At 46.4% G+C, this 25,918-nt stretch overlaps 1 protein-coding gene across 10 annotated transcripts in view; it reads left to right on the forward strand.

The window, feature by feature from the left end:
- Dst (dystonin) overlaps positions 1-25,918 on the forward strand; it is a 397,313-nt gene that overhangs the window by 295,744 nt on the left and 75,651 nt on the right. For all 10 annotated transcript variants that reach the window (XM_052192861.1, XM_052192851.1, XM_052192852.1 and 7 more), the window contains 12 exons: positions 3,363-3,486; positions 5,038-5,246; positions 5,840-6,157; positions 6,506-6,672; positions 8,105-8,261; positions 9,074-9,200; positions 11,502-11,564; positions 12,006-12,247; positions 13,064-13,193; positions 17,370-17,569; positions 19,081-19,576; positions 20,910-22,381. In XM_052192861.1, the coding sequence (XP_052048821.1) occupies positions 3,363-3,486; positions 5,038-5,246; positions 5,840-6,157; positions 6,506-6,672; positions 8,105-8,261; positions 9,074-9,200; positions 11,502-11,564; positions 12,006-12,247; positions 13,064-13,193; positions 17,370-17,569; positions 19,081-19,576; positions 20,910-22,381 (3,705 nt within the window). The remainder of the gene's footprint in view (positions 1-3,362; positions 3,487-5,037; positions 5,247-5,839; positions 6,158-6,505; positions 6,673-8,104; positions 8,262-9,073; positions 9,201-11,501; positions 11,565-12,005; positions 12,248-13,063; positions 13,194-17,369; positions 17,570-19,080; positions 19,577-20,909; positions 22,382-25,918) is intronic.

The raw sequence follows: 25,918 nt of genomic DNA on the forward strand, positions 1-25,918 counted from the left end.
CCCAGGTTAGTTGATTCTGTAGGTTGCTTTGTGGTATCCTTGACCTCTCTGGCTCTTTGGATCTCTCCTTCCCCTCTTCCACAGGATTTCCCAAGCTCTGGCTAATGTTTGGCTGTGGGTCTCTGCATCTGTTTCCATCCGTTGCTGGGTGTGGTCTCTCAGAAGACAGTTACGCTAGGCTCTAGTCAGCAAGTGTGGCAGGATACCGTGAGTAGTGTCAGGGCTGGGCTCTCTCATGGCAGGGGTCTCAGGCTGGGCCAGTCATTGGTTGGCCATTTCCCCAATTTCTGCTCCTTCTGTACCCCTACACATCTTGTAGCCAGGACAAATTGGGGGTCAAAGTTTTGTGGCTGGGTTGGTGTCTGATCCTTCCACTGGAAGTCTCACCTGCTTAGAGGAGATGGTTGTTTCCTGTTCCATATTCCCCATTGCTAGGAGTCTTTAGCTAGGGTCCCCTCATAGATTCCTGGGAGCTTCCATTGTCCTGGAGACACACACCCTCACCTCTGTTCTGTTCTTCCCACACCTCCTGTTCCCATCCCTACCACTCCCCCCACCCAGTTCCCTCACTCCATTCACCCCCCCCATGTCTATTCTATTCCCCCTTCTCAGTAAGATCCAAGGATCTCCCTAGATCCATACCATATCTTTAAAAAATTTAAAGTTAGGATAGATCATTTTTAAAATACTATATTCTTACTCAGTGTGATAAACTGAAAACTAAAGTTTAAAAGTTTCATTGATCTAGAGATGGTTCCTTTTAGCAGGTGGGGTACTTGAATTACCATAGTAGAGCCCAAACCCTGGTAGTGCTGACAAGCTAGCTGCCCTCAGTTATAGAGCCAAGTTATAGAACCAAGGGGTGATGAAAACCGAGAAGAGGTATGCTCAATGTGGCCACACTGGGGAGGGGAAGGAAGACCCGTCTTTGGGGTCTCGACCTAAGGTTTAGGTGACATAGACACAACAGCAATGCATTCCTGGTCATGGTGCAGTCTCGCTCATCGCTGGCCCGTCCCTGTCTCAGACAAGGCACTCTAACAAGTTGTGGGAACTCCTATCCTTCTAGGAGACAAGCGTACCCTTTGGCTGGCACTAGACCCTAGCCTTTTCTTCCAGCATGAGATTTCTGGGGAGATTCCAGTTCTTGGGGGCCCCACTGGCCTCATGGGCTAAAGGAAAGGCACAGATGTCCCCAGGACATCTGCATTCCTTCCCAGTCCGTGTGAGCCATCTTAGTTCACTGCAAAGCCCGAGAAGGGTCAAGAGGCAAGGACATTGGAAGGGGAGAATATGGGGGTGCAGAGAGGGTGGGCACATCTCCTTCTGGAGCTACAGCATTGTCGGGAAAGTCTTCTGGGCTGGGCCAGCGTCCCCAGCTACCCCCACTGCCTGCCCTCCCCTGGGCACTTCCGACTAGTTCCTAATTTATTTGCTTTTGTTTTTTTCTCCCTCGGGTCTAAAAGCAGACCTATTTAAAGTGTTTACTTCCTCTTAGTTACACTATTTGAGGGCAGAATGTGTGAAGATGTCAGAGGAGGGACCGTGACGTCTAGGGCTGTGATTTTGCTGAGAAATGCCGGTAGTTTAAAAATAGTTAAGATCGACTAACATTTAATTCGGAAGTAAAATTTTTTAACTACAGGGAAATAAAATTGTACTTTTCGGATTTGGTCTGTGCAGATACGCTGCACCCTAAACACATGAAGTTTTAGGAAGCAGAGCAAAAAATAGAGGAAAACCCCTATGAACCCTGTAGCTTAATTAAACAGATACAGGGATGGATATCGGAACAGAAATGCCTACGTGGCGAGTGCTGCAAAGACTTCTGTGATGCAGAGGCCCAGAGAATGGCCACTGGGTAATGGAGGACTGAATCTCAGGTTAATGGTATATTTTTCTCACAGATGATCTTTCTACATAGTAAGGTTAAACTTTTGTGAAAATTAGGTCATCTTTACATTAGTTAGGGTTTCGATTGCTGGGAAGAGACACCGTGACCACAGCAACTCTTAAAGGAAAGGGCTGGCTTGGGGTTCAGAGGTTCAGCCCATTACTGTCATGGCAAGAAGCATGCTGGCATGCAGCAGACACGGTGCTGGAGAAGGAGCTGAGAGTTCTACATCTTCCTTCCAGATCTGAAGGAAGAGAGTGTGACACTGGGCCTGTGTGACTTGAGCATCTGAACGCTCCAAGCCCACTTGCTAGTGACATACTTCCTTCAGTAAGGCCCTATTTTACTCTCCAGCGTGGTCACACCTCGTGATAGCGCCACTCCCTGGGGGCCTCTGGGGGCCATTTTCATTCAAACTACCATGGTGCTCATATACTTTTTGTTTGTTTATTAACTTGTTCAACAGTTACTAAGCTGGAAATGGTGGCACACGCCTACAGTCCTAGAACTGGGAGGCAGAGGCTCGGGCTTTCACCTCCTAACAGTTACAGAAGACCGGCATCTGAGCCGAGTGTAGAGAGGGGCCTGGGTTTGGAACCAGCTCTAAATCATACAGTCTGATGACGGGAACCTTTCAGGCTTGCAGTGGTCTCCAGGATGGTGCAGTCAGGAAATTTTCATGCACTGAATAGGAGCTCATGAGTCCTCCTGGTGCAGCCAAGGAGACTGTCTTAGTCAGGGTTTCTATTCCCGCATAAACATCATGAGCAAGAAGCAGGTTGGGGAAGAAAGGGTTTATTCAGCTTACACTTCCACACTGCTGTTCATCATCAAAGGAAGTCAGGACTGGAACTCAAGCAGGTCAGGAAGCAAGAGCTGATGCAGAGGCCATGGAGGGATGTTTGTTTCTTACTGGCTTGCTTCCCCTGGCTTGCTCAGCTTGCTGTCTTATAGAACCCAAGACTACCAGCCCAGGGTTGGCACCACCCACAGTGGGCCCTCCCACCCTTGATCCGTAATTGAGAAAATGCCCCACAGCCGGATCTCATGGAGGCATTTCCTCAAGGGAGACTCCTTTCTCTGTGATAACTCCAGCTTGTATCAGGTTAACACACAAAACCAACCAGTACGGAGACCAAGGGTAGGATTAGGGTTGGGTTAGGGTCAGGCTCTGCAAATGCTAGGATTACAAAAGGGTCATCATATCCACTCAGTCTTAACGTGTGCTCTGGGGACCGGCGCTCTGTCCTTCATGCTTGCAGAAAGCACTTTCTCCACTGAGCCCCCAGACATTTTAAGTCTTTGAGATATGAGTGCAGCATTAGAAGGGGAGCTGTGGTTCCTCCATGGGCCTGAAGCCAGTGTGGAACCTCTGAGGCTGGGCAGCTTACACGGGCAGAAAGCCATCTCTGGGGTGTGAGGGAGCCTGCCAGTCCTGAAGATAATTGAAAACCACTTAATCCCACAGGCCTTGCAAGGACAGATATCAAGTCAGCAGGTTGCCGTAGAGACGCTGAAGAAAACTGCAGAGGTGCTCCTCGATGCCAAGGGCTCGCTGCTCCCCGCCAAGAATGACATCCAGAAGACGCTAGGTGAGGCCTTAGCTCAAGGTCCTAGCTCTGGTTACCTGTCTCTTGGTTAAATAGGGCTGTCTTACAGATTAGGAGAACGTGTTTACAGATGTAAGCTGTCTGCATCATGATCACTGCCTGTGTGCATGGAATTAAGAACATCTTTCTCCAGGCAGTGGTGGCACATGCCTTTAATCCCAGCACTTGGGAGGCAGGTAGGTGGATTTCCGAGTTCAAGGCCAGCCTGGTCTACAGAGTGAGTTCCAGGACAGCCAGCGCTACACAGAGAAACCCTGTCTCCAAAAAAAAAAAAAAAAAATCTTGTATTATTTATTTCTAAGGAAAACTATAAAGTACTTTTTTTTTTTGAATTGTCTGTTGATTTTAAAAAAATAAATAAATTAATGCAAGAGCTGCTTGAATCCCAGGTTAGCCTTGAACGGATGAAGGAATTGCTGAGCCTGTTCAGAGCTCTGTGTTAGGAACTGGGGCCACGGGACAAACACTACAACAGAGATGTTGTTTCTAGTACTTTTTATTGCTCAGAAAATTTCAAAGAATTATAATTCTATACAAGGAACTGATCAAAAAAAAATATATATATATGTCTCAGTCACATAAACTTTCCAGTTGAGTGAGGAACTATTGAGCAGCAGCTGCATTGTTTGCTATGGAGTCAGGTGCCATAGACCAAACACAGGCCTCTAAGGTGATTCGGTGACAAGCTCTCTAGGCTGTAACTACTAGTGTTGGGCTTCACATTGTGTTCCACTAAAACATTCAACAATAACTCAGATGCCTTTCTGAGTCTTTGTATAATAAAAGGTTTTTTTTTAAATCATGATAGAAAACAAGTTGTTTTCCAAAAAGAGGCAGAAATGTACTAGCAGTATTCTTTAAACCTGTCATGAATAGTTTTCATCTTGAATCTTTAGAATCGAAAGTGAAGTTCCATCACAGGAGATAGGTTGTTCTCTTAAACTCGTTTTTCCCTTTTGTCCACTAGTAAACTTGTAAGTGAATCCTGTTGTTTGTATGTTAGAAGCATGATCACAGCTTTGAGTCGACTTGCTCTGTCCCGCTCTGTTTTCTTAATACACTAGCCTCTTCTTACTTCTCTGCATTCGAGGATGCTCTCCGGTTATGACAGACGCCGACCATGAGTGTCTGTGTGACAGAATTGTCTCTAGAGAGTTTGTCTGAGACCGTCACTCCCCGCCCCAGGCAGTTATCCATAAGTGTTGACAGATCAGGCTGAGACACAGTAGTGACTGCAGTGACCCACCATTTAGACCTTTCTTTCATCTCTCTGGGACACTCCAAATATGTATGCATCTAAAAATCTTTACCGATGCAGATGACAGGCATGTGAATTTTTTTTTTTTTTACTAATTTATTTTCCACCCAATTCCTGTCTTTAAAAAAGTTACGCCTGACCTGATTATTCATTGAAAATGTATCATCTATGCTTTTTTCTGTGGAGACTTAATTATTCATTGTAAAGTATATGTGAAACAAAGAGTCGTTCGAGTAGAACCCTGTGCTTCCTCTTCCCCTCTCTGTCTGGAGTAGACGACATTGTCGGGAGATACGATGATCTGTCCAAGTCTGTGAATGAGCGGAATGAAAAGCTTCAGATAACGCTGACCCGATCACTGAGCGTGCAGGACGGCTTGGATGAGATGTTGGACTGGATGGAAAGTGTGGAAAGCTCACTGGTCAAACCAGGTCAAGTGCCCTTAAACTCCACCGCACTCCAGGATCTCATCAGTAAAAACACCGTGAGTGAACCTTCCCTAAAGGGAACAATTCCACTTGCACTTGAAAATAAGTTATGTATCTTCAGGAATAGGTAGGTAGGCTTAGAGATAAAGAGGGATGCTTCTGAATCCAACAGAGGAGCCATCAGTCCTTGTACAGATGAATATGTAAATTTTTTTTTGATGATGCCTGGAAAGGGATTTATAGACTTGTCGTTATTCATTACAGAGAGTTTAAAGCTACATTGTATCTAATCGTGTTTATCATTGCTTCGGCCAGCTGCTCAGAGGTTCATCAGATCAATCTTGCTGTTGCCAAGCCTTTTAAAAATTAAGAACATGGCTAATCCCCAGGCTGCCTTAGATCCCAAGGGGGTTCGGGATGGCCACAAGCCCCTGCCCTTTTCAAACAGCCAGCCAGCCAGCTGTTCTCCACACCCCCTTGAAGAGCTTTGGGACGGGCTTCCTGGAGAGAAAAACCAAACATGTCACTCCTAACCTTTTTAGTCACCGGTTGTTCAAGTGTACGTTGCTGTGAAGAATCTTTTTCAAAACTCTATGGCTTTATTTGTAGATTTTGTTAGGAGATATGTACAACAATTGCTGTCTTTCAGATGCTGGACCAGGATATTGCAGGTCGTCAAAGTAGCATAAACGCCATGAACGAAAAGGTGAAGACATTTATAGCGACGGCAGACCCGTCCACTGCCTCCTCGCTGCAAGCGAAAATGAAGGACCTGTCCGCTCGCTTTTCCGAAGCGAGTCAGAAACACAAGGAAAAGCTTGCCAAGATGGTGGAACTAAAGGCCAAAGTAGAGCAGTTTGAGAAGCTCTCAGAAAAACTGCAGACGTTTCTGGAGACACAGAGCCAGGCACTCACTGAGGTGGACATACCAGGAAAGGATGTTCCAGAGCTGACTCAGCAAATGCAGGTGTGTATTCCTCAGGGGTGACAGTGCCAAGGGCATGGACTGGCTAAGTCAGGCTCATGCATTTTATCGACAATCTTAACTACCAGTATTTGTTTTTCCATGAAGCATTTCCCTATTGAATAGAAATAAACCATGTACCACATGTCTCATAGCTATTACAACTATCCTTGAACGCATCCACAGAGAAATAAAAACACAGAGTGTGAAGTCACTGTATCCTGCCCGTACATTCACAGTCTATGGAGCGCTGTGGAGTGATACCTGAGCTCTTCTGCTTCCGTGCAGAACATGATGCTGGCTTTGTAAGATCTAGCAACGTTTGTACTGACTGATGTAAATGCTTTGCAGGAATCAACTACTAAATTCTTAGAACACAGGAAAGATCTCGAAGCTTTGCACAGCCTCCTGAAAGAGATATCCAGCCATGGCTTACCAGGGGACAAAGCTCTGGTGTTTGAGAAAACTAACAATTTGTCAAAGAAATTCAAAGAAATGGAGGATACTATCCAAGAAAAGTAAGAGCCTCTCTAAAAAATGTGTTTTATTCTACTCAGTCAGCTGAGTTGCCATTATTTATGTAAGTCTGTGACTGAGGTGATTTCCAAACTATGGAGTCTCAGGTTGTTAATGGATTTGTGCATTAAAAATAAACCCAGGAGGCTGAAAGGGGATTACAGAGAGTTTACAAGATAAAAACATAAATTAACTATTGGCTGAAATATTACGATGGGAAACTCAAAACGCTGCTTATGTGAAAGTAGGCACACTGTGTGACACGGTGGTACTGGTGAGAAGTCCCAGGGCAGGGGAGATGGCTCAGCAGTTAAAAGCACTGGCTGCACTTCCAGAGGTCCTGAGTTCAAATCCCAGCATTCAAATGGTGGCTCACAACCATCCACAAAGGGATTTGGTGCCCTCTTCTGTTGTGCAAAGTGTACATGCAGACAGAATACTCACATAATTTTTAAAAAAGGAACATAAATTAAAAAGTTATTAAAAATATAATAGCTTACACGTTCACAAAGAAGTGGCTCAGTTTGACCTTCGACTCAGCAGTGATTCTATTCCACGCCTTCCCATTTTTCTGTCTCACGTTTAGAACGCACGTCTGGTTTTTATGAATGGAAGAGCCCCCAAAAGATGTTTTAGAATGGTTATTTATCTTTTGTCTAGTTTTACTTCCTTAGAATTTTCTACCTAAAACGTCTGGGTTCTTTCTGCCCGTCACAGAAGACATGTTCTTGACTGCCCCACACAGTCTAGGTTATCTATTCCAAGTTTAAATTCGGGTCATAAGTAGATGATTAAAACATTAACATGTGGTTATCAGTAGCTTGTCCAGCTGAAGTATATCCTTATCCCCGGCACATAAGTCGAGTGTGCCCAGAAGCCATTCACAGGCTAAGTGTAACGGTCTTCATAGGTCCTGTGCTTGGCATGTAGAAAGGCCCGTAAGGTTTACAATGGTGCATCTTATGTGTTGGGGTGGGTGCGTACCTGTTAAAACTCCCGTCACTGGGTGACAACTCTTTGGAGAGGTGGAAATGTTATCCCTCTGAAGTGTTAAGACATCCTTTAACATGACCTGTGTTCTCCCCTGTCAGCGTTTTCTGGCTCTTTGCCTGCTGGCATTAAGCTTTATATAAAATGAACCTGTCAAAGCTGCTAGAGTTTATGTAGCATTAGAGTACTATTACATGTGAGTTACATATTTCTTGACTGTTCCCTGTCTTTCTCTGTGAGCTTTGCCTAAGCAGTCAACAACTCAGTACTTAGCTGATTTCATTTGCCACATAAAAAATCTTCAGCCTGGTCCCGGAGCTGCTCTGTGCATTGAAAGTGGTTGCTGAAGTCGGGCCTGACTTGGGAATGCTGACCGCTGCTTAATGATTGGCCTTGGAGCACCTGGCTTTGCATCTTAACTTCTGGTTCCTTTTTGTTCATTAGGAAAGACGCTCTAAGTTCTTGTCAGGAGCAGCTGAGTGGTTTCCAAACCCTTGCTCAGTCACTGAAAACATGGATAAAAGAAACAACCAGGCAGATTCCTGTCGTGAAACCTTCTTTTGGCGCAGAGGACTTGGGAAAATCTCTGGAAGAAACCAAGGTGGCTCATTAGACCTCATACTAACTTCTGCTTGCCTGTGTTAGTAATGATAGTAATGTGTTAGTAATGTTAGCACTGTCCTTTAGTCTAAAATCAAGGAAGCTGGTCTCATAAGTACCCTGTAGGACCTGTGAGAATTAGTAATGGGATTAGCTGATCTTTTCAAGGAATTACATAATCTTTTTGTTAATTCAATTTATAAAAAAAATGTATAGTGCATCATTAGACTCCATATTATTGAAGTTTCCTTCTATATTTTTTTACTGCCTTCTCTCCAACTAGTAAGAAAGAGACCCTTGTCTTCATGTGCAAGGTCTAACCAGTACTGGAAGACAAGTTATTTGAATCTCGTGCATAAATAGTGTATAAGTATTTTGTTGTCTGACTTAAGTCATAAAAGTTATGGCTAATTGTGTCAGATTTTCTTAGAATGAAATCATGTAGCTTTAACACTTCATTAAAATTTTGGTAGTTAAACTCAGCATGAGGTAGAATTGTGTGCCCCTGTGTCTTACTTTTATTGTCCTGTTACTTACTTTACGATGTAGCTGCACCTGGTATAGCCCTACAGACTTACAGTTGACAGTTACTCTGGAACGTTCCCGTGGCTCCAGGACCCAGCCTGCCTCCCACTGTGGCTGGGGGGCAGAACTCAGAATGGGCTTTGCCCCGTTCTCCTCTGCCAACCGTGTTAACAGTCACCTGGGCCCGCAGTCATTGTTGCTTTGAAATATGCTTAAGAAGTTCAATTATAATGCACAACTTTGAAGCTACTCGGAAGACTGAAAGATGATGTGTTTTTGTGTTTAAAGAAATTACAAGAAAAGTGGAGTCTGAAAGCACCAGAAATTCACAAAGCAAACAACAGTGGGGTCTCACTATGTAACCTACTGAGTGCGCTGATCAGCCCTGCAAAGGCTATTGCTGCGGCCAGATCAGGTATGTGCTCTGTTCTAGTGACCAGTCTGTAAGAATTCGCTCTCTCCCCATCCTTTTGTGTATTTGGAGTTAATTAAAGTTTTAAAAAAAATTAACCTCAGGAATATAAAGAAAAAGAGGTCAGATGAGTGACTTTTAGAAGCACCCTGAAATCTGTCACGGAATCGGGGCGGTGACACTGCAGGGACATTTGTGCAGGCATAAGGGCAGGAGTCTGTCCACTACCCACGCGTGTTCTGTACACGAGTGAGCACTGTACCCTACCTGGAATCACAGCCCTTAGGAGGCAGAGACGGGAAGTCCTCCAAGCAGGCAGACAATCGTTGACCTCCGGGTTTGGCGAGGGGCCATACCTCAGAGAGTGAAGTGAAAACTGGTTGTGGAAGAAGGCAAGCACCCAGGATGGGCCTTCACGTGCAGGAGCGGACACATGCATACCACATACCTGTACATGTGCAGCCACAGACGTGGGAACATGCATATACACACATACTCTCCCTGTCAGGCAGAATGTTTGATTTTATTAAATACAAGTCAAATATGACCAGGTAAGGATAAGAAGGTGATTCTGAAAAAGGTTGCAGTCTGTTTGTTTTGACTGGGTTTAAGTGGAGATAGTGAAGCTCTCTCTGAGCAGTTTCTCCTCATTATACTACGTAGCAAATGGATTTGGTTTCCTGGTATAGGAGGGGCAAGGGTGTGGGCTCCTGTCTATGCGCTCCTGTCGTTCTCCTTTTGTCTGCCTGCTTGTTTGTCCGGTGGTTGTTGGGTTGTTGTTTGTGGTTCCCCAAGCAGTTGCTTCTGCAGCCAGGTTGCTGGTAAACGCTCACATCTCAGCCGCAGCCCTGGCTGGTCCGCTCCTCTCAGCCGCAGACCGGAGCTGCATATCAAAATCTGGTTCCCAAATTAACTTAATATGAATATAGTGTTTTGGTAAGGCATACTTTATGGGAGGCGTTTGGCATTTTGTTTCATTGTGTTTAAGTTGAAGAATAGACAGAAGGCCATCTCAGATCTCCATTGTGTGTCCTCTGGTTTATCTGGTCTGACCAGGCCTCCAGCTGTCCCCATTGTGAGTGACACCCGTGTTCCAGCTGCACTTTTCTCAAACAGCCATTTTTTCCACTCTGTTGATCCCCTTTCAAGGAATGCCTGTATTATATATGCTACAGTGCTCTCTCCTGCCTGCCCTAATCAGATTTCCTGAGATGTCATGTTGATTTTTCTTAAGAAGGGGAATTCTATTGTCTTTGGTTTGTCTTAGTTCTTCCCATCTCCTTTATATCTGGAATAAAATCCACACTCTTGCTTGATGTTCTCTGCTTGGCTTTTAACAATTAGTTTGGAGATTCTAGGGTGCTTTCACTTCCTTGAAAATGCCTTGTGCATGCACTTTCGTGTGTGTGTGTGTGTGTGTGTGTGTGTGTGTGTGTGAGAGAGAGAGAGAGAGAGAGAGAGAGAGAGAGAGAGAGAGAGAGAGAGAGATGTTTAAATGTTTGATTGCTCTTGCATGGGCATCTCTCTCCTTTGATAGACAGCCAGTGGACGCTTAAGAAAGTTGGATTTTATTAACATTGTGGTCAGGGAGACATGCCAGTCCCAGATGGTTATGATAATATAGGACAAATAGCTATGACTCACTAAGGAGTTTCTGTTTGGTAGGTAGTGGGTTACCTATGTATGGTTCCCACGGTGTTCTTACGGGTGAACTCCCATGGTGTCCATCAGCTTCACTCACTGCCCCTTCAGGCGCACAGCTAATGGTTAGGACCGCCCGCATTAACATACAGGAGAGTCCCACCCCAGGCTGCAGCACTGCCTGCCCTGTGTTCTCATTGTCAGTGGATGTGGACTTAACAATAGGCTTTTGTTTTGGCTTTTACCTTCAGAAGTTTCTCTCCTGTCTTTTTAAACCATTCTGCCTTCATTAGGCCTGTGGTTGTGTTGTGTAAACTGCCACAGACAATACTCAGACGTTATTTTCTTCTCAGTTGCTTTGCCTTCTTTAATATGTAGGCGCTGGGGGTGGGGGAGACCTTTCCGCCGCTTTATTATTAAAATGACAATAACATAAAACACCTTAGCTGTTTAATTTAATTTGGGAATCAGCTTTTGATACATTTATGAACAGTAGAAAGTAAGACACCAGGTCACTACTGTACAAATGGGCAGTGGTGTTTTAAATGACCATTCCGTATAACAGTTTGTTTAATGCCATCTATAGTTAGTAGATAGAAATACTAGGGCGCTCTAAAGTTACTTCGTTGTCTCTTTGCTTATTGGTCTTTTGTTTGATTGCAGGTGGAGTAATAGTAAATGGTGAAGGAACAGACACAAATACTCAGGATTTCTTGGCAAATAAAGGTGAGTAGTAACGTCATCTAGCAAATGATTAATGGAATTTGATGTCTTAGAGGGCAGTACTTTTATTGAAATCTCAAACTTGAGTTAAAATGGTCACTGTGTCCGTGAATATATTGACATAACTGTCCATCTGAGATAAATGAACCTGTTATGTTTCACTTTGGGACTTGGTTTTATTTCCTTTCTGTTCATTTGCCATTTGGTACCCAAAAAATCTGTTATGTTTATGCTTACAATTTCATCATGTTACCTCTTACATTTTATAATTACATAGTGTTCCTGAGATATTTGATATTCCTAAAAAGTCTGTGGTCCACTATAGCAGACTTAACAGTGACAAAATAGAAGAAAATGCTATGTACAATAAATCTAACACTATCGAGCCTGTCCCAGACCCTCAGCAGTCATTTGTATACCTCCCCCCCTCCCCCCCGCCCATAGGTTTAACATCTGTTAAAAAGGACATGACTGACATAAACCACAGTTACGAAGACCTGGGCCTCTTACTCAAGGATAAAATAGTTGAACTGAACACTAAGCTCTCCAAGTTACAAAAGGCTCAGGAAGAGTCCAGTGCAATGATGCAGTGGTTACAGAAGATGAACAGGACTGCCAGCAGGTGGCAGCAGACCCCGACCCCGGCAGACACTGAGTCTGTGAAGATGCAGGTGGAGCAGAACAAGGTAGGCTGGGTCCCGGGAGGGAAGAAGCACAGAGAACAGACATAACCAGGGCAGCCCTGTGGGCCGCCAGCTCCATTCTGCTTTCTCCCAGACCCTTCATCAGATAACGACTGTTTTGTTAACATCAGCCTTTCTGTAGATTGGGACAACAAAGAGTCACTTTTCCAGCCCTCTGACATTATAAAAAGGAGTAAACTGTAAAATGAGTGGCTTCGCCATCTTTAAATCAGCTTAAATCTGGGATATTAACTAGTCAACTTTTGGGAAAGATTTAGTTACAAACTAAGTATATTAAGGGCCTGTCTTGTCTACTCTAAAACGGGACAGCTAATACCGTTGTCCTCTTTAATAGACAGCATTTCTGTAGCTGTCAAGACTGCAAAAGTAGTTTCTCACTGCGATGACGAAAATGTAGGCAAATTATCAACCTGTATTTGAATTCGACCATGTGGAATCTCTAGTGGAGTCTTGAGTTCTGGAGGCCTTTACCAGGGCGGATTTGTTTATCAGTTAGCCTCAGCGAGAACAGCCTACATTTGCCCAGAGTCATTTGAAAGCAGGAAATTGTCCTCAGTGACAGAAGTCTGTCATTACCTTCATAGAGTGTTCCTCTGTGTGGTTTCTGTATTTCACAATTGACGATGGCCAAGGGGAAAATTAAATAAGAATTATCAGCTGCGTGTAACCCAGGCCCTCGCCCGCTCCAGCCTTTGACTCGGTTTTCCTTTCTGGGTCTTCCTGGAGGGGCGGAAATGCTTTTTCTCTTTTGATGCCATATTTTTGTGTATTTAATTAGTGTTTTTGTTTCCTCGTTAGTCATTTGAGGCAGAACTGAAGCAAAATGTAAACAAAGTGCAAGAATTAAAAGACAAACTGGCAGAGCTTCTGAAGGAGAACCCAGAGGCTCCCGAGGTCCCGTCCTGGAAGCAGACGCTGTCCGAGATGGGTGAGTCACCACGTGCTAGGGCGCACAGCGCTCAGCCACTTTCACGGTCGACAGGATGTTCCTCAGAAAGCATCCAGCAGTCTCGTGTGCTTTTGGATTTTCTTTAAATGTTTCAGAATATATATATATATATATATATATATATATATATATATATATATATATATATATATAGAGAGAGAGAGAGAGAGAGAGAGAGAGAGAGAGAGAGAGAAAGTTAAAATTGCAGGGTTTATTCTGGGAGATGTTATTATGAAGAGGTTCAGAGTTGATAGTGAAATGCTATGCACTGAGTAACATTTTTCTTAGTGTTTATTTTCTTTCATTTGCTTTATGCTCATAGTCTCTGCGCCTTGTTAAATTTTCTTTCATTCATCCGGAAAGGGCAGGCTCCCATCTCCTTTGCGAGGTCACTTCTGGGCTTCCTGTCTCCTCAGCTCTTCTTTCTCTCAAGCCAGTGCTGAGGGAATACGGGGCAGGGCCTCCCTTCCCACCCATCTTGTCTTTGTCCTAGGTACAGAATTTCCTTCAGTTTGTGAGATAAAAAAGACTAGGGAAGTAAGTTCCGTACTTCCCTCTGTCGTTTGGAGGTTTCAGCAAGTTACGGCATGTCTAACCAGCACCCACAGTGTGCACAGTGTACAGTGTATCTATCCCATTGGTCCTCGAAATGGCTTGACTTTCAGTTATCCCACTATGGTTATTTCCAACCTTCTTTCAATCATTTTTTGGCACAGTAACCTTAGAAACAAGTTAGGTGTTCCTAATGTTCAAAGGCAGACAGAACCTGACTCGAGAATCCCTCTGCCTCATGATTTCCCCTACGTTAGTCACTCCCCTCAGGATATCAGAATTACTTGCAGAGAGTATGGTCAGATGTTTGAGAGAAGAGGTGGGACTGAAGAGTGTGCATTTCCTACAGAGCCTCTGGTGCTTTTGCTACTTCTCCACCCCGAGTGCTTTGGTTAACAGTCTCACCAGTCAGATTATAGAGGATGGGAACTTCTCCTATAGAGGAACACGATTAAATAAAAGTCTCCTAATGTGGTCTGTTAAAGTTTGCCCTTTAGCATATTGTGACAAGTGACAAACAAATCTCTTGGGGCTTGTGAAACAGCTCAGTCAGTAATGTGCTCCCCTGACTCAGGAGCATCAGGACAGTTCCGTCCCAGAACACATGCAGAAGTGTCTGACATGGTAACCCAAGCTTGTAATCCCGGTGCAGAGGAAGCAGAAGCAGGTAGACCCCCTGGGCCAATGGGAGATGTCATCCCGTAGATTAAAAACTGACAGAGGCATGCGTCACAGCTCCAGGGACAGCAGGTGGGCTTGTCCTTCAGATTCCACGTGTGTGAGCACATGTATGTGAGCACACACATGTACACACACACACATCAAATAAACCAGGCACACTAAGCAGTTACTGTTTCTGGGCTTCAGTGCCTGTCACGGATAACTAACGTTTCACCTCAGGAGGTATGCTCCACAGAACCTAGGTGAGCAAGGTGGCATCCTGCCTGAGGGTGAGATCCCAGGGAACTGGGAACGGTGGTCAGGGATAGGCGGCATCACACGAAGGTGCTCAGGTGTGGCTTACATGGGCACACGCTGCTTTGGTGAGGATGTTAAGATTACCAAGGCTAGGTTAAAGGCCTGGTCTCAGTGTAAACTCCACAGGATGGGTGTTCCAGGGGCAGACTGTGGCAGGCCCTAAGTTTTTGGCAAATGCCTTCAGATTTTATCATCTAACGGGTGGAAAGTTATTGAGTAGGGAACTGGTATGTTTTTTAAAGGATCATTTTAAATTGTTTTAGAACCAAATGACTTGCAGCTGAGAGAGAGAGGCAGAGGAGGGAGAAAAGGAGGGAGGGAGACAGAGAGAGAGAGAGCACACTAAACTAGGTCTGAAGTTTTTGCATCCATATAGACTGCTGGGAACTAGATAGAAATCTGAACTTGCAAACCCTACCCCAGGCCTCTGACTGCGGCCGGCCAGTGTGTGTTAGGCCCCCCTGGGTGGTTCTTCACAAACTGAGTTGGGAAGCTGTGGTCTAAGAGAAGTATGGTGTAGGTCATGGTAGAGAACAGCACTGAGCAAACATGGCCTTGAAGCTGTGGCGGCCTGGAAAGTGAGGTCAGAGGGCCATTGTAAGCGCTGGCACTTACTAACTTACCAGGCTGAGGTCACCTCATATGACCACAAGGAATGAATCCGGCTGGGGTTGGAGGGGCCAGAGCAAGACTGTTTTACTGAAGAGCGGTAAGACTTGTTCTGTCAGAATCAGAATATAATGGTAATTACCAGGATTATAATGAAGTCTGTAGGTTAAACAGGCCATGGAAGATTGATGTCCAAGACCAATTGTCCTGTCAAGTCTCCATGCTTCCTTGACTCCTGAGAACATACAGAGAAACACACAGCAGCCTAAGGGACTGCATTGGTCTGTCTGGAACTGGAGGACCTGCTGCGTCCCAGGAACCACCGACTATAGCCCAAAAAAAGCTGGGACTCAACTGCCTCAATGTAGCTAGGCCAAGCCAATGTCATCACAGTGTCATCCAGTGTCCTGCAGGCATCCAGTGTCGTTCCGGACACTTGGTGGTTAGTAGTAGATACTGCTCCTGCAGTGGACTTGGATCAGTTCTTAGCACCCAGCCTGGGCAGCTCCAAACTATAACCCCAGCTCCAGGAGGATTCAGCACCTCTGGCCTCTAAGGGAACCTCCATTCCCATTTCATATAACACACACCCACACACATCACACACACGGGGGGTGGGGGGGGTGGGGGGGAGATTAAAATCCCTTTTAAAGGTCATTCTGCATTACTGCATCTTGGTGAAAAGGAAGAGGATAATCTTCTGAAAGAAATATAAAACAGGAACATATACATCATCAGTCTTCAGAGGAATAGAACCGGTGCTTCCTCGGGTAGTTCTCAATGCAGCACAACACAAAATCACGGACATTAAAGCACAAGGAGGGTTTGGTTTTTTTCTGTGTGATTTTTTTTCTTTGCCTCTTCGCTGTCCATCCTCAGGTGTGAACTTTCTAGAGGTCAGTGTCTGGCCGCAGTCATAAGGCTAGATCTGTCCTCTCACGGGACTGCTGAGATTCTGTAGCGTTGCAACAGATGGTTGACGCTGAGTGAGTTTAATAGAGTGCTTGAGGGTAAATATTCAAATATGGAAGCCGTTTCCCTAGAAGTACGCAAGGATTTTTTTTTTTAATTCGGGGTTGTAGTGTAGCTAAGTAATAGAGGCCTTGCCTAATATTCATGATGTCCTAGGTTTAGTGCCCAGTAAATACATGTACACATACACACACATATGTGTTCCCTGGCACAATTTATTGACTATATAAGGACTTTTAGAAAGAATGCAAGATGACAGGGACTTGAGGTTCAGGTTTATTTCACTTATACTCAAGCTCATACAGTTACTCGCTCCATAGTGATGTAACAAGGAATGAAAGGAACAGGTTGTGTTGTAGAGAAGGAAGCTGAGACCAATCATCATATAGAATGAGCATTATCAGGAAAGAGAGCCTCAGGACCACGGGGCCATGGTCAGACCTTGAGATGGGAGGGGCAGCATTAGGAGGGGCAGATGGGGAAAACCCAGATTACATGGCCGGGCCTTGAGATGGGCGAGCGCAGTAGGCATCCTGAGAACTGCTGTGCACAGCGTGACAGGGAAACAAGCCTTCGGAGAAAGACCCCGTGCAGAAAGGACATATTTTGACTATGATAGTTGTATGCTCTGGGCCTTGTAATCCCACCTCCCCTCCCCCTGCAATCCCATCCAGTCCAACCCCACTGAGGTCAAGGCACAATGTACAGTTCGCCACGGCTTTCTACAGACTGTGTCTCATAGTGACCGACATCTTATTCCGCTGGGCTCATGATCTAACACACAGTCCACGCATCATTTCAGACAAGTGCTTCTTTAAGTTAGAATTAATATGAAGGAGAGTTAGCAGACATGGACAAGCTTACCGGATACGTACTTGCCTGGCATCAAGGCCCTAGGTTCACATCCTATGGCCAAAGGGAACAAAAGGGATGTCGTCTATTACATATCATTTTTGAATACATAGTTATAGTTTTCCAATGGCGATATTAAATGAAGAAAAGAAAGAAAACAAAAGCCAGCTTGGTCCTTTTCCTTTTTCTCAGACACTAAGTGGGAAGAACTCAACCAGTTAACTGTCGACAGGCAACAAAAGCTGGAAGAATCCTCCAACAATCTAACCCAGTTCCAGACCACAGAGGCCCAGTTAAAACAGTGGCTCGTGGAGAAAGAGCTGATGGTCAGCGTGCTCGGGCCCTTGTCCATCGACCCGAATATGTTGAACACGCAGAAGCAGCAGGTCCAGGTGAGGGTTGCCCCAGGCAAGCCGGGGTGGGGGTGGAGGGTGGGGCTTGACTTTGTTTGTAGTGTAAACTCGTCAGCCTGACCTTCTTCACAATGCGTGACACATTGTCTGGAGCTGGAGTTTTAAAGGGACACAGCTGTGAGGTAGCCACCCTCGTCTCCCTGAGCGAGCACGTGGGGCAGATCCTGCCACGCTGTGGTGGTTGCAGACCCACTAAACCCACCGCAGGTCTCCGAAGGATGCATGGATTGGCCAAGCGACGGTGATGCTGGCTGCTGGCGTATACTTTGTATTGTTCGTAAATTCTCCTTTGATGCTTTATTCATTTTGATGGGGACTCGTAAGACTCACCCGGTACAGCCCTGAGCAGAAGGCAGAGCAGAGGGGCGGCAATGGCTGAGACAAGGAGTAGAGGGACCGAGTGCTTTAGGTCAATCTCAGTCATCAGAGGAGCCCACTGGGAGAGAAAATCCACAGCATCTAAGTTGGGCACAGAGGCTTTAGGTCTGCGGTGGTTTCAACTGTGTTTCTACTTGGCAAGCAGTGCCTTCAGTGGGGAAGAACATCTTGTTTCAGTCAAACGTGTAACCAGGGCCCAGTAGTTTAAAGTTACGTGCTCTAGTTCATAACTTCATAAGAAAAAGAGCGCCAAGACGAAAAGATGAAAAGGAATTATCAGGACAGATATTTGCCTGTAGTCCTAGCAGTCTGAAATGAATAGGTAAACAAATACAAATAAACAGATTAAAATATAAATAAAAGGCTAAGTACACCAGAAGGAGGCATGTGGGCTCGTCTCCGCGGCCAGCCACGGTGAGCTTCTGCATTCTGAGCAATGAGATTCTGTGTCTAAAACTTGCATGATAAAGATTGTACGTATCAGTAAGTCCACCATTTAAAAAAAAAAAAAACTTTTATAAGCCTAGAGCCCTTGAGCATAATCAAGTTACCGCTGCATTTTCTTCACTGGAGAATCAGTATAAAGCGAGGGAAGAGAAAAGCATGACCCAAGCAAGGCAAACATGGCGGTGGTCGCGTGAGCTCAGTACGGGTGTCTCTCCTGTGAACGAGCATTTGCCCAGGCTAGAGTTGATATCATTCTCACCCTTTGAAAGATGGTATTATCTTGTTAACTGGGAAGCTCCAGAGGTCTTTAAATGAGTTTCAGGTAACCACACTGTCCTCAAAAAAGTAGGAAAACATTAAAACAGAATTCCAGACACAGTACAGAAATGAGTACCGGTTCATAATGTTTGGATGCTTAAATTTATGTTTGCTGGAGGCTGGAGAGATGGCTCAGCGGTTAAGAGCATCGGCCGCTCTTCCAGAAGACTTGAGTTCAATTCCCAGCACTCACATGGTGGCTCACAACCATCTGTAATGAGATCCGATGCCCTCTGGTGTGTCTGAAGACAGCTACAGTGTACTCATATATATTGAATGAATGAATGAATTTATGTTTTCTGTAATTAATTATACAACCCTTTGTTTATTTTCCACGGTTAACCTAGATTCTGCTGCAAGAGTTCGACACCCGAAAACCTCAGTATGAGCAGCTCACAGCATCTGGCCAGGGCATTCTAAGCAGGCCTGGGGAAGACCCTTCTTTGCATGGGATTGTGAACGAGCAACTGGTAGCTGTGACCCAGAAGTGGGACAGCCTGACAGGACAACTGAGGGACAGATACGACTGGATCGACCAGGCTATCGTCAAAAGCACGCAGTACCAGAGCCTGCTGCGAAGTCTCTCGGGTACCCTGACGGAACTGGATGACAAACTCAGTAGCGGCCTCACCTCGGGCACGCTGCCGGACGCCGTGAACCAACAACTGGAGGCAGCTCAGAAGCTGAAGCAGGAGATCGAGCAGCAAGCACCGAAGATCAAGGAGGCCCAGGCGGTCTGTGAGGACCTGTCGGCGCTGGTCAAAGAGGAGTACTTGAAAGCAGAACTGAGCAGGCAACTGGAAGGCGTCTTAAAGTCGTTTAAGGATATTGAGCAAAAGACAGGTTGGCCTCTCTGTTTATATACCTATCTCCCCGTCTTGCTGTTTCCGAGCTCTTGGTGACAATCTGTGACTGTGCACAGAGCAGAGAGAGCACTTCTGTGGCTGTCTAGACGGTCTACACAGATAAGGCAGAGGTGCTGTGCACAGGGTGCACACACCGCAAATGCTTTAACCCTGATGCTTCCAGTTGCTCTTTTTAAGTGTGGAAACACATTTGCTGTGTGTCTTCTTTTATCAGAGAAAGAGATGCATAGTTATTTTAAAGGCTTCACGTCATTTCCTCCTCCTACCGCTTCGTATGATGTCACAGGAAGGGTTCATAGGAGACATGTGGATTCTTCTTATGCTCCTCCCTCACATGTAGCGATGATGATTCTGTGACAAACGGGCCTGCACTTACTCAGTGCAGTGGGGTGGACAGGGCTCGCTGGTCTGGTCTGTTTTGGAAGTCCTGCTAGAGTCTAGCCCTTGCCTCTGGTCATATCTGATTTGTTTTCTAATTGACTCTGTCTTTATATGGGGGTTACAGCAACTTTTTGAGACCTCTCTGGCACCCAGACAGCATGGTGTAGTACACAGAATCTACAGGGTGGTGCCCTGACTTGATCTCAGAGCTGGAAGCACCTTGCAAATGACGTGCACCCCAGACTACAGAAAATGACATACACCCCAGACTACAGAAAATGATGTACACCCCAGACTACAGAAAATGACGTACACCCCAGACTACAGAAAATGACGTGCACCCCCAGACTACAGAAAATGACGTGCACCCCCAGACTACAGAAAATGACGTACACCCCAGACTACAGAAAATGAGGTATACCCCCAGACTACAGAAAATGATGTGCACCCCCAGACTACAGAAAATGACGTACACCCCAGACTACAGAAAATGACGTGCACCCTCAGACTACAGAAAATGACGTACACTCCAGACTACAGAAAATGACATACACCCCAGACTACAGAAAATGACGTGCACCCCCAGACTACAGAAAATGACGTATACCCCAGACTACAGAAAATGATGTGCACCCCCAGACTACAGAAAATGACGTATACCCCAGACTACAGAAAATGACGTGCACCCCAGACTACAGAAAATGACGTGCACCCCAGACTACAGAAAATGACGTGCACCCCCAGACTACAGAACGGTCCAACACATGGGGTGGGGGTTGTATCTGATGTCAAGTCTGCTTCCAGTTCTTTTAGTCATTATTATCATTATTATCATTAGGATAATCACCTTTTGGGGGGGGTGTTGTTGTTGTTGTTTTTTAAATAGATAATGTTAAAAAATCTTAATACATCTGTGGTCTCTCTTTCAGAGAATCATGTTCAGCACCTCCAGTCAGCCTGTGCGAGCTCACACCAATTTCAGCAAATGTCTAAGGATTTTCAAGCGTGGCTAGACGCAAAGAAAGAAGAGCAAAGGCACTCTCCCCCGATATCCGCCAAGCTGGATGTCTTGGAGTCGTTACTTAAAGTGCAGAAGGACTTTGGCAAAACTTTCACTGAGCAGTCTAACATTTATGAGAAAACCGTTGCAGAGGGCGAAAATCTGTTGGTGAAGACGCAGGGGGCGGAGAAGGCAGCTCTGCAGCTACAGCTTAACACCATCAAAACAGATTGGGACCGATTTAGGAAACAGGTGAAAGAAAGGGAAGAGAAATTGAAAGACTCGTTGGATAAAGCCCTTAAGTACAGAGAGCAGGTGGAGACTCTACAGCCATGGATAGACAAATGTCAGCACAGCCTGGACAGCATGAAGTTCTCCTTAGATCCCACGGAGACAGAGAGCTCCATCACCGAGTTAAAGTCCCTGCAGAAGGAAATGGACCACCACTTTGGTATGCTGGAATTACTTAACAACACAGCCAACAGCCTGCTCAGTGTCTGCGAGGTAGATAAAGAAGCGGTCACGGAGGAGAATCAGTCTCTGATCCAAAAGGTAAATGTGGTCACTGAGCAGCTCCAAAGTAAGAAGGTCTCCCTGGAGAACATGGCCCAGAAGTTCAAAGAATTTCAGGAAGTCTCCAAGGACGCCAAAAGGCAGCTTCAGGATGCAAAAGAACAGCTAGAGGTCCATCACTCCCTCGGACCTCAGGCGTACAGTAACAAGCATCTGACCGTGCTGCAGGCTCAGCAGAAGTCACTGCAGACCCTGAAGCATCAGGTAGACTCGGCAAAAAGGCTTGCTCAGGACCTGGTGGTGGAAGCCGCAGATTCAAAGGGGGCCTCCGACGTGTTGTCGCAGGCGGAGACGTTAGGCAGAGAGCACAGCGAACTGAGCCAACAGGTGGACGAGAAGTGTTCTTTCTTAGAAACCAAGCTCCAGGGTCTCGGCCACTTCCAGAATACCATCCGAGAGATGTTCTCCCAGTTTACGGAGTTTGATGATGAGCTGGATAGCATGGCCCCGGTGGGGAGGGATGCGGAAACGCTGCAGAAGCAAAAGGCGTGCATGCAGACCTTTCTGAAGAAACTGGAAGCCCTCATTGCGAGCAACGACAGCGCCAATCGAACCTGCAAGATGATGCTAGCCACCGAGGAGACCTCGCCTGACCTGATCGGAGTCAAGAGGGACTTAGAAGCCCTGAGCAAACAGTGCAACAAGCTGCTGGACCGGGCGAAGGCCAGAGAGGAGCAGGTAGATGGCGCCACGGAGAAGCTCGCAGAGTTCCACCGCAAGCTGGAAGAGTTCTCGGCTCTGCTCCAGAAGGCCGAAGACCACGAGGAGTCCCAGGGCCCCGTGGGCACAGAGACGGAGGCCATCAACCAGCAGCTAGACGTGTTTAAGGTAGGGAACGCTGCGTTTCCCCTGTTTATCATTAAATGCCGTTTCTAGTTAGGATGGAAAGGCAATTCTCTGTGTGTTTGGCCGTCGCTGCTTTTACCATCTAGGATGACTGCATATGGTATAGAAGCCTGAATGAGTAGACAGTGTATGTAGTCTGAAACCAGAATGAATGTATATGGTTATACTATTGAGGTGTTGAGGTTCCGAGCTGACTTCGGGATAGCAGTCCCCATAGGAAAAGGCCTAGAGAGTGTCAGGAAGCCAAAGAGTGCTTGAGGAAGTTCCCAGCAAGCCTCAGCCTGATCCCAACCCCAATAGGAGTCATTGCTGACACCATTTATAGCTGACATCTGAGGTGACCAGAGCTGTGTTTTGAATGGTGCTTCAGTTGCTTGTGTCTCGGCATTTTCTTTAGTGGTAAATTACGGTCTTTTTCTATTCTCTGTGCCTCTCTTTAAAGGAGTCTTCTCATCCTTCTAAATTTAACTTCTTCTCTAAGCATGTTTTCTCGCGGAAGTTTATATTTTTTAAGGCAGTGTGCTGCTTCATGTTACAATCCTAGTTTTATGTAGATCTTCTGCCCGTGCCCGATGAGATGAGACGTAAGTTGTTTTTGACTGGAGCAAGCCATGCCCGCCACTTGATAGCCTGAGTGATACTTAATAAATGGAACGTTACAGTAAAACACTGGCTGTGTTTCCGTGCCTTTGGGTTTGGGCCCATTGATGAAAGCTGGAGCTATATCACTGCCTGGTACGAAGATGGGTTCATTCCTGGAAACGGGGATGCCAGGCACCCTCAACAGAGCACCAGGCGTTTGTTCTGTGCATGTGTGCACCGCAAACCTTCTCACGTTGTCATGCGTTCTGTTCTGTTCATGAGATGTGTTTCACTTTCTGTCAAAGACTGGTAGAAGGATATTGTACTGTTAACACATAGAAGATGTGCAACCAGACAAAGCCAGGATATGTAAAACTCAACGTAAAGCATGAAAGACCTTGTGTTCAACTTTCAGGTTCGGTTGTTTCCCATGGGGAGAATGGAGAGTAAATGGACTTCTGAACTTTTTGTCGTTGTTACATCGGATACATTGTTTCCTTTGCTTGTCTTTTGTAATTGGGCTTAATTGAGTGAACTCAGGAAGATAACTTCAAATATCTGTTACCACTGCTTGCTGTATCTTCTGTGCTTTGAGAGCAGAGCCCCTTCGGGGTTGTAAAAGCTGTGATCCTAGCGAGCAGAGAGGTGCAGACACAGGTGCCACTTGCTTGTGTGTACCCTGAAAACAATAATGAGAGCAAGTGGCAGGCCTGCACCTTGGCTTCACTCTGCCAGATGCTTCATGTTATCAGCCATGAAAAGCAGATGCCGTCCAGCCCTCTGTCCTGTTACACAGGCCGACTGCTGTGGGTGGTTCGTCCACCCCTCTCTCCTGTTACACAGGCTGACTGCTGTGGGTGGTTCGTCCACCCCTCTCTCCTGTTACACAGGCCAATGGGTGTCAATGGTTTGTCCACCCCTCTCTCCTGTTACACAGGCCGACTGCTGTCAGTGGTTCGTCCACCCCTCTCTCCTGTTACACAGGCCAGTGGGTGTCGATGGTTCGTCCACCCCTCTCTCCTGTTACACAGGCTGACGGGTGTCGATGGTTCGCATAGGTGTGCACACAGGTGATGGCATCACAGCCCGTGTGTTTTGATGAGAAGCATACAATGCCTTACACCAGACCTGATGTTTCCTCTGGGAAACTTTCCTATCAGCTTTGTTGTAGCCTAGGGCTTGAGTCACTAGCCACTGTTACTGTTCATTTTAAGCCAGAACATCAGGAACTCCCACTTAAGATGGGTGTTTTTGTAAAACCGGCCGCCAGGAGGGACTTGAGAGGGATATGTGAAGCTGCAGACGCTGGTGTGGTGTCCATGCTGTGAGCTTCCCACTGAGTGAGCTTCCCAGTGAGTGTGCATCCCAGTGAGTGAGTGAGCATCCCAGTGAGTGTGCATCCCAGTGAGTGTGCATCCCAGTGAGTGAGCTTCCCAGTGAGTGAGTGTGCATCCCAGTGAGTGAGTGTGCATCCCAGTGAGTATGCATCCCAGTGAGTGAGTGTGCATCCCAGTGAGTGAGTGAGCATCCCAGTGAGTGAGTGAGCATCCCAGTGAGTGAGTGAGTGTGCATCCCAGTGAGTGAGTGAGCATCCCAGTGAGTGAGTGAGCTTCCCAGTGAGTGAGTGAGCATCCCAGTGAGTGAATGAGTGTGTATCCCAGTGAGTGAGTGAGCATCCCAGTGAGTGTGCATCCCAGTGAGTGTGCATCCCAGTGAGTGAGTGTGCATCCCAGTGAGTGAGTGTGCATCCCAGTGAGTGAGTGAGCATCCCAGTGAGTGTGCATCCCAGTGAGTGAGCATCCCAGTGAGTGAGTGTGCATCCCAGTGAGTGAGCATCCCAGTGAGTGAGTGAGCATCCCAGTGAGTGAGTGAGCATCCCAGTGAGTGAGTGAGCATCCCAGTGAGTGAGTGAGCATCCCAGTGAGTGAGTGAGCATCCCAGTGAGTGAATGAGCTTCCCAGTGAGTGAGTGAGTGAGCATCCCAGTGAGTGAGTGAGCATCCCAGTGAGTGAGTGAGCATCCCAGTGAGTGAGTGAGCATCCCAGTGAGTGAGTGAGTGTGCATCCCAGTGAGTGAGTGAGTGTGCATCCCAGTGAGTGAGTGAGCATCCCAGTGAGTGAGTGAGCATCCCAGTGAGTGAGTGAGTGTGCATCCCAGTGAGTGAGTGAGCATCCCAGTGAGTGAGTGAGCATCCCAGTGAGTGAGTGAGCATCCCAGTGAGTGTGCATCCCAGTGAGTGAGCATCCCAGTGAGTGAGTGTGCATCCCAGTGAGTGAGCATCCCAGTGAGTGAGTGAGCATCCCAGTGAGTGAGTGAGCATCCCAGTGAGTGAGTGAGCTTCCCAGTGAGTGAGTGAGCATCCCAGTGAGTGAGTGAGTGTGTATCCCAGTGAGTGAGTGAGCATCCCAGTGAGTGAGTGAGCATCCCAGTGAGTGAGTGAGTGTGCATCCCAGTGAGTGAGTGAGTGTGCATCCCAGTGAGTGAGTGAGCATCCCAGTGAGTGAGTGAGTGTGCATCCCAGTGAGTGAGTGAGTGTGCATCCCAGTGAGTGAGTGAGCATCCCAGTGAGTGAGTGAGCATCCCAGTGAGTGAGTGAGTGTGCATCCCAGTGAGTGAGTGAGTGTGCATCCCAGTGAGTGAGTGAGCATCCCAGTGAGTGAGTGTGCATCCCAGTGAGTGAGTGAGCATCCCAGTGAGTGAGTGAGCATCCCAGTGAGTGAGTGAGCATCCCAGTGAGTGAATGAGCTTCCCAGTGAGTGAGTGAGCATCCCAGTGAGTGAGTGAGCATCCCAGTGAGTGAGTGAGCATCCCAGTGAGTGAGCATCCCAGTGAGTGTGCATCCCAGTGAGTGTGCATCCCAGTGAGTGAGTGTGCATCCCAGTGAGTGTGCATCCCAGTGAGTGAGCATCCCAGTGAGTGAGTGAGCATCCCAGTGAG

The sequence above is a fragment of the Apodemus sylvaticus genome, chromosome 9 (genome assembly GCF_947179515.1).
Source record: "Apodemus sylvaticus chromosome 9, mApoSyl1.1, whole genome shotgun sequence".
NCBI lineage: Eukaryota > Metazoa > Chordata > Mammalia > Rodentia > Muridae > Apodemus > Apodemus sylvaticus.